General features: G+C 34.6%; 1 protein-coding gene across 1 annotated transcript in view; it reads right to left on the bottom strand.

Annotated features, from left to right (window-relative positions):
- Nucleotides 1–12831, bottom strand: part of BCKDHB (branched chain keto acid dehydrogenase E1 subunit beta) — a 195978-nt gene that overhangs the window by 122880 nt on the left and 60267 nt on the right. Inside the window, exons 7-8 of the mRNA XM_081295967.1 lie at nucleotides 4391–4488; nucleotides 1922–2032 (exon numbers count right to left, since the gene is read on the bottom strand). Coding sequence (XP_081152093.1) covers nucleotides 1922–2032; nucleotides 4391–4488 — 209 coding nt within the window. The remainder of the gene's footprint in view (nucleotides 1–1921; nucleotides 2033–4390; nucleotides 4489–12831) is intronic.

Genomic DNA, 12831 nt, shown 5'->3' with positions numbered 1-12831 from the left:
CTAAAAAAAGCTATCATTTTTAATACGAATGTTTGGCTATAGGGCCCTCTTCTTTCAAATCCTAAGGAAAAAAGCTTACTACCAAAATTTTTCTCTTTTGATACATGAAAGAAAAACAGAAGATGTACCACAATCAGCAATAAAAAGAGTCCCAAATAGACCCAAGTAATCAAGAAATGACAGGCTGGCTTTCACTGTCAGAACTGGAGGGTCATCAAGCAGGAAAATAACATGATGAAAGGATTCCAATAGAAGACTAAGAAAATGAGACTGACAGGTCCAAGGTTTAATGCATCACTGTCTCATGCAGTAGAGGACTCCAGCCTCCTCTTTCATCTTTCCTAGTAGGACAGAGCCCTAAGGACACTGGGTTGACATTCCAGGACCATAAAAGATGCAACCAATAAATTTAATACAGGAAGGAAAAAGCAAATGGAAACAAACATAAATAATTACCATGTTCTTTTTTCCTCTCTCTCTCCTCTCTTTACTTTCATGGTTACCAAGTTGGGGTGATGTTATGTATTTTACTGTAAGATACTACAAACCCATTTTAAATGTAGAAGGTATAGAAATATGTATACTAAAAAAAGTGCTTGCCCTGATCACATATGAATACATCACCACTCCAGGACAAAACATCAGATCCCCATACAGAAGTACCATCCACCCTAAAAACACAAACTCAAATGTGTTAAAAACAAGAGGCAAGCTCCAATTTAACCAGAATTTGGAGCATTTGGCTATTTAAGAAAACACCCAGGGTCTGACTTGATCTAAAAATGACTTAAAAAAAAGCATTAAATTATTTTCATGCAGCTATGAATAATTCAACCTGAAATACTGCAACTACACTCATGAGGGCTTAGGATTGTTGAAATCAAAATCATTTATAATCCTGTCAAGTGTTCTGCTGATGCCAATGAATCTACAAAAACATTTACTGTAACAAGTCTTTAATCTTCCACTAAATTATAAACAATCTTCACCTAAAAACATCTGTAGAAGTAGTGTCCACAGTTTATTTTCATATAGCATAAGAAATAGCATGCAATAGCTTTGAGCTTGCTAAAGCTCTAAAAACAGTATATACAATAAATCACAAATACTATAGATCTTAGGATCCTGCTCCATTAGGAAATTTAAACAAAAAAAGTGATTGTTACCTAGACTTAAAAAGATGAAACCATCACAGAGCTTAAATTTTATTATATGCCAATATGAGGACAGATACACTTTTAATTATCTCGACATTAGAAGATAACTGTTATATACAAGTATATGAGAACTAAATGATATTCTTGAGAGAGGACTATGTAAATCCCATTAATAGGAAGAACAAGATCATTCTCATCAGGCCAAAGATAAAGAGAAGCTCTAAGTCAGAGCAACCAGAATCCTACAACACAACACCCTGTGATCCACAATGTTAAGGCGATATAAAGAAAGCAAGTTTTTAAAAAAAATAATCCATCCCCATCAATTCTGGAGAGAAGATGCATGAAAATTCAGCAAAACCATTTACCTGGCTAAATTAAACCTTGCTTATTGAACGTATTGAGCCATAACCAATAAGAAGTTAAAAAAAAAAAAAGGTGATTTCAACTCCCACGATAAAGTTCCTTATTTGCAACACCTCATAGCTCACATGACTCACCCCAAGCTGACTACATGAAAGGCTCAGTTTTGTAATATTTTAAAGAGAAAACTGTCAGAGGGAAAAAAAAAAACTCTAATTTGATTCCTTGGGCATTAAGCTGATGACACAGCATTCATTCCTTTCACACTACAAATTTAAAAATTTTAAATCAGGTGAAAATGCTCATGCAGCTCACCACCACAAAACAATTCTTTGCAAATATCCAATAAGTATGACACAATGTCTTGAAGAAATGATGTTCTATCAACATTATATTTATACCTTGCAAACTGTATCCACATCCCAAGGAATTATAGTCTTCAGATCAATGACCTCACATGACACCCCAAGTTTTTCTTGTGCCATGGAAGCCACCTCCCGGATCACATGAACCTAGAAGAAGGAGAAAAGTATGCAGAGAATGACTAAATTCAAAGATTCAAACCTAAAAATCAGAGAGCTACTGTTTACAGTCAGAGAAACTGATCTGCACCGAGAATTCATAAATTTGTCTTAGACATATTGACCCAAAATAATCAAATATAGATGTCTAGAAAACAGCTGTAAAGGCCTTCTTAGTGAAAAGGAAAGAAGCCAATGTCAGAGATATTGATTCCAAAGGTAGCACACAGAAGGTAAGTAAAGCACAGAAATAGAACTTGTAGGAAAAGCATGTAAAGAGAGATGTAAAAAGCAAAAATCATGGAACCCTGTAGGTCACCAGCATTTAAGGGAAATAGCAGAACAAGGGTTCACTAAAAACAAAACAAAAACAAAATATTAAAGAGATAGGGAAAGGGGTAATAGGAGTCACTGTACCTCAGAAGCTAAAAACAAACAGGTTTCATAGAGAAATTAGCTAATGTCTATACCTAAGAATGGGAAAAGGGCTGGTTTAAAATGTAGATTAGAAAATTACAAAAAACAGTTTTAGTTCATTAGTGGTAACATAACTCCTAAGTACAAAGACATATGGGAAGTTAAATAATTAACTTAAATGTAAGTAGAAAACAGTAGTTCAGTTTAGCAATAAAAGTGAGCAGAAAGATATGATGGCATTTAAGGGGGAAATCATTGTTCAAAGAGTGAAGAGATGTGCCCTTTTAATAAAAGCAACATGGAAAGGAGGCACTGAGCATGCAGGAGAGAGGGACTAGCTAACAGGTCCAATCCTGGAGATAGTAAATGGAACAGAATGGAACAAATCTGAAACAGATTTGTACTGCTAGCTACAAAATAAATAAATAAACCAGACGCTTCCTCTTCAAAGACTAAAGGAAGAAGGGAAAGATTAGCACAAAAGTGGTGGGTGTAAGGGAGAGTAAGCTATGGGAGGTAGTACCAAACACACCCCATTAAAAGAGAAACAAGGTCACCATCGGGGAATGGGAATTAAAAAGTCATCTGAGGGAGGACAAAAAAGGTTCAGCACAACCACCATGAGCACCATCAATGAGTGTGACTCCCCAGGCAGCAGTTACCTCACTGCAAATAAGCCACAAGGACTGCAGCTCAAAGCCAAAATCAGGTGGAGAGAGGAGCTTCTGACACTGCAAATGACTTTTGTTATTGTGTTTACATGATGCTGTCTTAAATTTTCTTAAATAGCTTTTCCTTAGCACAGAAAATCTGATGATTTCTTTAAAAGAAGAGAGAGGAATGTAAGAGATAGGAGTCCACAACCAAACATAAAATGTCCTGAGCTTGGAGGTGACAAGGTGCAGTGGTACACACTTATAGTCCCAGCTACTTGGGAGGCTGAGGCAGGAGAAATATTTGAGCCCAGGAGCTCAAGATTGTCCTGGGCAATGTAGCAGGCAGCCATCTCAAAAAAAAAAAAAAAAAAGTTAGAGGTAGAGAAATATGACCATAAATACTAGGTAAAGCTAAGGGGTATCAATGGAGAAGTCCCAGGAAAAGGGAAAGGCATAGGATTCTGTGGTTAGACCACTGGGTGGATCCACATGGCCAGCAAATTAATGAGGGATGGCAGGAAGGGGATGAAAAAGATAAGTGCAGCAATAAGTGGTGGGGATATGCAAAATGTGCATCAAAGGATTTTTAATGAAAACATTTTTACAAACATTCAACATATTTTAATTACTTCACCACATGCTTATATATTTTAATATAACAGAATAAGTACCTCACCCCAATCAGAAATCAGTAACACAAACTTTCAGATATAAGTAAGTTCTGAGTACTGAAGGTACAGCATGATGACTATAGCTAATACTATACTATTTCTTTGAAATTGAATGAGAGTAAATTCTAAGTGTCTCAACACACACACACACACACACACACACACACACACATACACACACACAACTAGCATGTGGTAATAATTGTGTTAATTTGATTGTCACATGATTTCACAATGTAGTCATATACCAAATCAACATTCTGTATATCTTGAATATATATAATTTTTATCTTTCAATTATACCTTAATAAAATTGATAGGGAGCAGCATCAGTGGTACCAAACAGACTTGAGATATAAAGAAAATACAATTATCGAGGCTGGGTTGTAGATCAGTGATAGAGCACTTGCCTAGCATGTGTGAGGCACTGGGTTCAATTCTCAGCACCGCGTATAAATAAATGAATAAAATAAAGGTTCATTAACAACTAAAGACAGATTGAAAAAAAGAAAATATAATTTTCAATTCTTCATATATCAGGATTAAAAATAAGGGCTTCCCAAGCACAACATGGGCTTTAACAGTTGGAAATCAAGGTTACTGACCTGAGTGCCCCAGGCAACAAGAGTAACATCACTCCCCTCCTGTATGACTTCAGCCTGCGACAGTGGGATGTTGTATGGTTCTACAGGAACCTGCTCCACTAAATACATTGGGGGGAGAAACAAAAGGTTAATTATTATTTTCTCATGTGACATTGGTGCATGAAAAAGTATATGAACCTCACTATGACAAAACTTTATTTTTTTACCAAATTCCATACATTATTTTAAATAGAAATAGCAGTTTATTATATGGTTCCATGACATTGCTATACAGATTAATAAGAACAATTTAAATATATACAATGCAAATGTATACAATATATCAGCTATACTGGAACAGAAAAAAAGACTTTAGTTATGAACTAAGGAAATCTTAATAAGGCATGGGCATTAACCAATAATAATGTGTCAACTTTGGTTTATTAATTGCAGCAATTTCAGCATAAAATGTAAATAATAGAGAAAATTGGATATGCAGGTGGATGAGTACTCTACTATCTTCATTTTTTTTCTATAAACTTGAAGCTGTTCTTTTTAAAAGGTTTTTTTTAAAATTGTTACTATATTTGCTAAAACTTTATTGAGCCAAATTAAGTTTTCACACCAATTTTCCATCAAGCAGCAAATATATGGGGGGCAGATAAAAAAAATTATGGAAAACACACATAGTAGAACCAAATTTTTAAGTGTATTTTATTTTTTACACCTTGCCTGTATAAACACTTCATTAATTATACTAATTGATAACACTCAATTTTCAAAGTTGAATATTATAGTCCTCAAAAATCAGCTCCACCAACCCAAAAGCAGAAGCCACCACTGGTATGCCAGAGATTTTAAAAATTTCATGATTTTTCTGCCCAACCAGGTACACATAGTATAGAACTGATTGAATCAGGGGAAATTGCAGAGTAAATCTTTTTACTTATTCAAATATTTATTTATTTATTTATTTATTTATTTATTTATATTTGCATTACAATTCTTAATACACCATTTTATCATAATTTATCATACCTCTGATTATATATAAGGTATGTTGACACCAAATTCACATCTTCATACATGTATTTTGTATAAAGTAGGAAGTTGAAGAAAGTGCCTAGCTTGAAGAATTTTCTTAAGTTCTGAGAATATTATAATAGTTTAAGGAAAAACTGTTTTTGTTTTTTTTTCCCCACAGTCCTTTTATTATATTATTACATACAAAGAACACAGAAAATTAAAATGAAAGTAAAAGCCCTCCCTGGGCTCCCGCATCAGGCCTTTCAACTCCTCTGCCCAGAAGTAACCAATGTGAACAATTTCCTGGTGTCTCCAGCGCACAGCTCCCATTCTTCCTAGCAATGAACTTCTGAATCCTTCCCCTGCATTTGGTAAATCCCCCTCCTTATGAGGCAGGACCCTTTGTCCACTACAGAAGTGAGTTCCACATATTCACTTTCCCAGTTTCCCTTGCAGCTAGGTCCAAAACTTTAGTTCTGCCAATCAAATTCACCTACAGCAGACTCTGAATTGGAAGGTGATTACACAAAAAAGCAGCAACTGTCCAGAATCCACTCTAGAGTAGAAACAGTGGAGGAAAATTCATCATCCAGGCAGTGGCATCAGTGATTCAGAAGGCAGCAAAGTGCTCACTGACACTTACTGGGGCATCTTTGCAGAACCAGTTATTCTGTATTGCTTCTAAATATGTGGCCTCTATGGCTAACCTGAGGCACATCAGAGATTTGTGAGCTATTCAGTATGCTTCAATAAATCATCCTTATTTGAACTAAGCACAGTTTATTTCATTTGCTTGAAAACTAAGTGCTCTGACTTGTTATATTTTCAGGTATTTATAATATATAAGTACAAATACACATAGGCCTATTCTATTCTTTTCACAAATAGAATCACATTGCTCAGAACCTTTTTAACAATCGACATTTTTTTTTTTTACTTAGCAATATATCTTGGCAATGTTTTCATGTCAAAATACAGTTTTACAACCAAAACTACTAAATTTAATGATATTACAGTGACATACTTTGGAATTTTATTCCTTTTTTCTTACATTTCCAATCCAATAATCCAATGACATATCAATAACCAGTACCAGAGAGAACTGAGTAGACTTTAAATGATTAATGTTTAAGTGGAAAAGAAAAAGAAAAATGGCAAAACCTATACAATTACTTCTTGTAGGTAAATATCATAAACAATGGTAGAAAACATTTAAGTATCAAAGTTTTATTAAAGTGTCTTATTAAAGCACTGGACTCAGTGTAGCTTGTGTGATATACAAACACTTTTTTGCATATCACACAACCTATACTGAGTTCAATACTTCAACTGTCTAATCCAAGGACAAGCAATCTACTTGTTTGCTTTGCTACTGTTTACAAATCTTTTTTTTTTTTTTTTTTTTTTGTAAACAACCCTGCATTGGATCACAGCCATGCCACATATTACTTATGGCTGTTCTCGACCTACAACAGAAAGCTAAGTAGTTAAGAGAATCAAATGACCTATAAACCTGAAATATTCACTATCTGTTTCTTTATAGACAATGACAGCTAATTCCGATTATAAACAATGTTTCCAGATATTAATTCCAACCCATTCCCTGATAGCCTGATCCCAGTACTGGATCTATAGATGGATGAAAGGATGGATGGACAAATGGCTGGACAAATGAACAGTCAAGGAGACATACTCAACTCGAGTAGCATATTCTACTTAGCAATTAACCAATGTGAGGGTCAAGAACAACACTGATGACATCTGGCCAGAGGTAGCAAGCAGGCATTTTTCCATCATCAAGTCGGCTGGCAGCAAGATCTGCATGCCAGTAGACAACGCTTGAAGCCAGTACACATTCCAGCTTGCTTATGAATCAGTGCACCACTCAAGAGTCCTGTATTTTCTGCCTTGTAAATCAGTTCCCAACTGGTGATTAGCAAATCTTTGGAACACAGAACTCCCAGGGATAGCATAGCAAAACAAATGGGTTAGTTAGCATCTTGGACCATCTCCTTTAAAAAGCTGCCAGGGAGTGACTGTTGTCTTAAATAAATTACCCAGAATAATAAGTCCTCAGTATTTTAACAATTAATTAAGGAATAACATAGCAAACAAAGCTTTACTCTCTACTTAAAATACGCCATGCAGAGAATTAGACTCAGGGAGAGGCTTATATTAAGAAAAAACAAAAAACAACTATTTAAATTTGCATCGCTTTAATCCTGACAGCAGGAAAATAAGAACACAATTTTAATATGTTCATTTATTTAAACTTGGCAAACAAATCACCTGGAGAGCAAGCTGAAATTCAGAGGTACTTTGTAGTTACATTAATTTAAACACTATTTATTCCAAGAGAAGGTTATTATTTAATATTAACATTCCTGCAGGTCTACCCCACTGCTCTGTGCTTTCAGAAAGAGAGCAGGCAACTAGCATCAGAGCAGTTCTTCAGGAGCTAAAGAGCACTGTGTATGGTCATGCTACAGATTCTTATGTTCACAGAAGTGGAACTAACTGAGCCCACTCCATTTACCACAAGCTGATCACATTCAAATCTCAGCACTAATGAACACTCCACAGAGAAATCCTTCAGCACCAAGTACATAATGATGTATGTACTTAGAAAAATAAAAAAATATATATAAAAGAATCAGACAGTATAGTTTTTTAAAGTGCATTATAAAATTTCCACATATATGCTTCCTTGTACATGCAATGAATTTATGTGCATACTACACATTCACTTAGATATTCATGGCATGAATTAGCTCATGTTTATCACTTTATATCTCATCCTTCTCCTTTTTTCTTCCAATTTTCTTCTAATAATCCACATTGAACATAGTTTTGAAAGAGACAGGGTGTGTAATGGCATATACACTATGTACAAGATACATTTATTCAATTAATGATGACTGTGTACCCAGTATATGTAGGCATCATGTGAGATGCTGGACTGAAATTTTAAAAGGTAGTTCACACTACAGAGAGGCACAGACTCAACCAGGAGTTATAAAGATGGAAAGAGATTATAAGCCAAAAATGAAAACCTGATATTGGCAACAAGAACAAACTGCTCTAAGAATACAGAGAAAGGCACCAACCCAGTTATAAAGACCAAGGTTTCACCAAGGAGGGTACAACTGATGGAGGTCCTAGAGACAGACACCTTACCAGAGAAAACAGAGGTCATTCCATATAGAAAGAACATACACAAAGAAATGGAGGTGTAAAACCAAGTGTGTTCTTGCACATGTATCTAAGAAAATACAGATTTATATGATGTTGCAGATGAACACTGAAACCCATAAATGACCTTCCTACATTCCTATATGCACTTTCCAGTTCCTTCTGCCTAACTATATTAATAACTTGAATAGAAAGCTTCTGCAAGTAAATAACCACTTACTCCTATTGATGCAAGTTCCCCTGTGAAGCACACTATGGCCATTACGGAGATAACAGGGTCATTTCTCCTTCCTGGCACTAATCTCCAGTAATGCCAGTTTCCCTATAAATGTGAAAATCAGGTAGGGCTTTATTCATGTTGCATTATACATGTTACAGTGACAAAAGAAAATGTTCTCTGTTTTTCTCTGTTTAAGAGGAAGCAAAGTATAGTTCTAAAATGTTAGTGCATGCTGCCTGATTACCATAGCATATTCAGAGTCTCCATGCCTCGGAAATCCTACTCTCATTTGTCAGAATTTACAGTCTAATGGGGAAGAATGAGACAGGGAGAAGATCCATCCAACCAGAAGCCCAGTTCTGGCCTTGATTCTTTATCTAATTAATCTGGTAGTACTCACAACATATTCATTTTTTTTTTTGCCTCATCCTAGAAACATCATAGGAACAGAATGAGGGCATATTAAGATAATCACCCTGGACACCTTTTGTGTTCTTAGGAAGAAAATTGCATTACAATTTAAAATCATTCAATGACATAGTCATTAAGGCTATAAAAAAAGTTTCATCCTAGGAAGAGTCATTCTTATTCCTTCTACCATTTACTAAATAAAACTGATATAGAGGCACAGTAGACTGATATTTCCTTGTGAAACAAATTCTGTTTTAGAAATGTTAGTTCAAATAAAGAAAATAAGGCTACTAATAAGCTATGCAACATAAAAAGAGTCCAGCAACACTGGGGGTCATATTTGTGATAACCTTATTTTCTCAGATAAATCTAATAACAGCATCTTGACTAGCCACAGAGAAGATGTGAAGCAATAAATTCAGTATCTATACATGCCAGGTAGCATGAGACTCCTGACCACTAAATTTATTTATATATATATATATATATATATATATATATATATATATATATATAATATCAAGCTGTTTAAATGTTAAGTAAAACAGCAAGTCAGGACCAGCAAATGTTTTTCATGTAACCAGGAAAATCCTCACACTGAGATACTTCTATATATGAGGTGTGAATTTAAGATTATAAATGTCTTTATAAGTGTTTTTGCTTCCGAAGGTTTTTTGTTTGTTCGTTTTTTGTTTGGTTTTTTGTTTTTTTGTTTTTTGGGTTTTTGTTGTTGTTGTTGTTGTTGTTTATTTGTTTTGTTTTTGGTACTTGGGATTAAACTCAGAGATGCTCTACTACTGAACTATATTCCCAGCCCTTTTTATTTTTATTTTTTTATTTTGAGACAGGGACTCACTAAGTTGCTTAGAGCTTCAATAAGTTGATAAGGATAGCAATATTACAAAGCCATTCCACATCAACATATGGAGTTTGGAAGAGGGGCAAATCATCCAATAAAAAGAATTATGTTGAGATAGAAAAAGAGTATTTTATTTTCATTGTCAATTATAAAATATAACATTATTTTATGCATTGATAAGGAAAAAGCTGCCAATTAAACTTATACATTTTAGAATTTTAACTTTAGTCTTATTGAAAGAGAAATTTGTAATAGATAGGACTTTTTATTATCATCCTGATACATAAAACAAAAACAAAATATAAGCAAAATACATTGGTTTAAGCTGTTTTTAAATTTTTTTACATTCAAAATCTAATTGTTCTCATTTACTTTTCACTTATAATCATCAGTGTCCATGTCTCTTCACAGAACACCATTTTCTGTGTCACCAAGCACATCAATGATGCAGCCTTTTTAAATGGATTCATAAAAAGAATTTAAAAATTTAAAAACTCTCAAGCTAGCCCACTAATTAGGTACAGCCTACTTTTTAGTTTCGATTCAAAGGGTTGTTAAACTATTGTGATTATCCGTTTTCCCTGCCCTTCCTACTCACCACAGCTATTCAGAACCTCATTGTCAAAAAAGTTCTCTGATGTTGCTAGAATTTTCTTCTCATTTGTGGATATGTATCCTGTAGGTACTGGTACTCATTTTGATATATGTGCTTGAGCAGTTAATAGCAATTCTCAACCCCTGGATGATTGCAAGACACTGTTGATTTTAAGCTACATTCCAATTTCAGAGACATTAAAATGTGAGGAGGAAATGGGCAATTTACAGTCAATGAAATATGTATTGCTATACGTATTCCATTGACTTCACAACATTGAAGTATTATTACAGATATTTTTCACATCATGCTTTTGGTACCTGAAGTCCCTCAGTTTCCACAATACAAAATTACTCCTGAGAAGCAGTAGTTCCCATTAGTCACCAAGCATCAGCTGCTGTGTACTGACTTTCTAAATGCAGACAGCAGTCAGAAAAAGTTAGCAGATCAAATCAACAAAAGATAATCATTTTAAAATATGAAAAAAAAACATATAAGGATCTATGATTTCTTTATTAGATTGCAAAATTCCTCAGTGCATGACTGAACAGTGATAATTAACTTTATCAGTAGACATTCAATCAGGAAAACAAAAATCTTTCCAGAAGAATCTGATTGAATTCAGAGAACCAATTGCAAAGACGTTGAAAGGGATAAAGTAGCAAATGATGAAATAGCACGACCCAGAGATCAGCAAGCAGGTAACATGTCTGGAACTACCATCTGCTGTGACTGAGCAGGACAGTCCCCACTGAAGGCCTCTCTCGAATGCTACAGCCATCATCCCTGCAGAACAACAGTCCTCACAGCAGGGCAGATTCCTCAACTGCCACTATCTGAGGTGCCTTGAAAACCTCAATGGCTTCCTTCCCACCTTCTAAACTAGCACAAGTGCCACCCCCACTGAGGGACTCTAACTGAACTCAACTGGCAAGTGGGTGATGACAATGCTGCCCACTAGCTTCCAACCCCAGCCTTGCAGTGGGGATTGCAGAGGAGCAAATATGAGGATGAGAGCCAACTGAGAAATATCCAACAGATCTACATCATAAACAGCACTTGAGAAAAAAATCACTTTGATGAGAAGTAAAGAAATCTCAATACATTAATAATAATTGAATAGCAAATATTCATTGAGGCTTTTCTACCTATTAGGCACTGCTTTAAGCACCTTAAAGGTATCACCTTATATTATCTTCACACCTCAGTGTGATTGATATGAGATTTATCTCAAAGCTACAGATGAGAAAGTAAGCATAGACATTAAGTAGGTCTGTTAAAGTTATAGGACAGTAAGTGGTAATTCTATAATCCAAATTCATAACTACCATGTTATATTGGACTGAAATCTGCCCAAAATGGGTTTCAGTAGAAATACTAAAATATGACCACATATCAAGCTTGATCCTCACCATAAACCTTGAAGATTAATAGCAGTAGTTACATATTTTAAGAAAGGGGATATTATACTTGCCATATTTTTTTGAAAAATAAAAAATAAAAATCTTAGGATTAAATAAATAGTTGCCATTTTCCTTAAAACCAATCAAGTATTAAATCTAGAATTCTCTTACTGGTCCCCAGCAATTCACTTCCATTTTCACAAGTTAATTTTTCATACACTAAATGGGCTTTATATTTCATTCCAACTTAGAAATATGAGAAATATTTCCAAAGCCAAACTGTAAAGAAAGTAAGGCAAGTATTACTTACACCTCCATATACATTATCACCCAGCACCTGCTTTTGTGTATTGCATTCTATACAACATGCCTCCATTCAGAAACCAGTATTTTTCATTTACATAAAGTCCTTCATATCAAATTATGAATTAAAAGTACAACACTATGAAGGACTCTGGGTTAACTCATATGGCCAGAAATTATCATGGATAAACATGTAATGGGTTTACATTATTTTTAAATGAAGTCATACATGAACACAGTACTTTTTCAAATTTTTATATACCAGTAATAACCAATTTTAACATGTAATGGGGGCAGGAGGATTCTACTCCCATTAGTAACAGATACATAAAACATCTAAGACTAACACTAACCACAAATGTGCCAATCTAATGAAAATATCTACAGAATTTATTAGTGGACATAAAAACAAGTTTAAGTGGAAACAACCATATTCTTGGAAAATAAAAATCA

This window comes from Spermophilus citellus (assembly GCF_964194105.1).
Source record: "Spermophilus citellus genome assembly, chromosome: 5".
In the NCBI taxonomy this organism is placed as follows: domain Eukaryota; kingdom Metazoa; phylum Chordata; class Mammalia; order Rodentia; family Sciuridae; genus Spermophilus; species Spermophilus citellus.
This window is presented reverse-complemented; position numbering and strand designations above follow the sequence as displayed.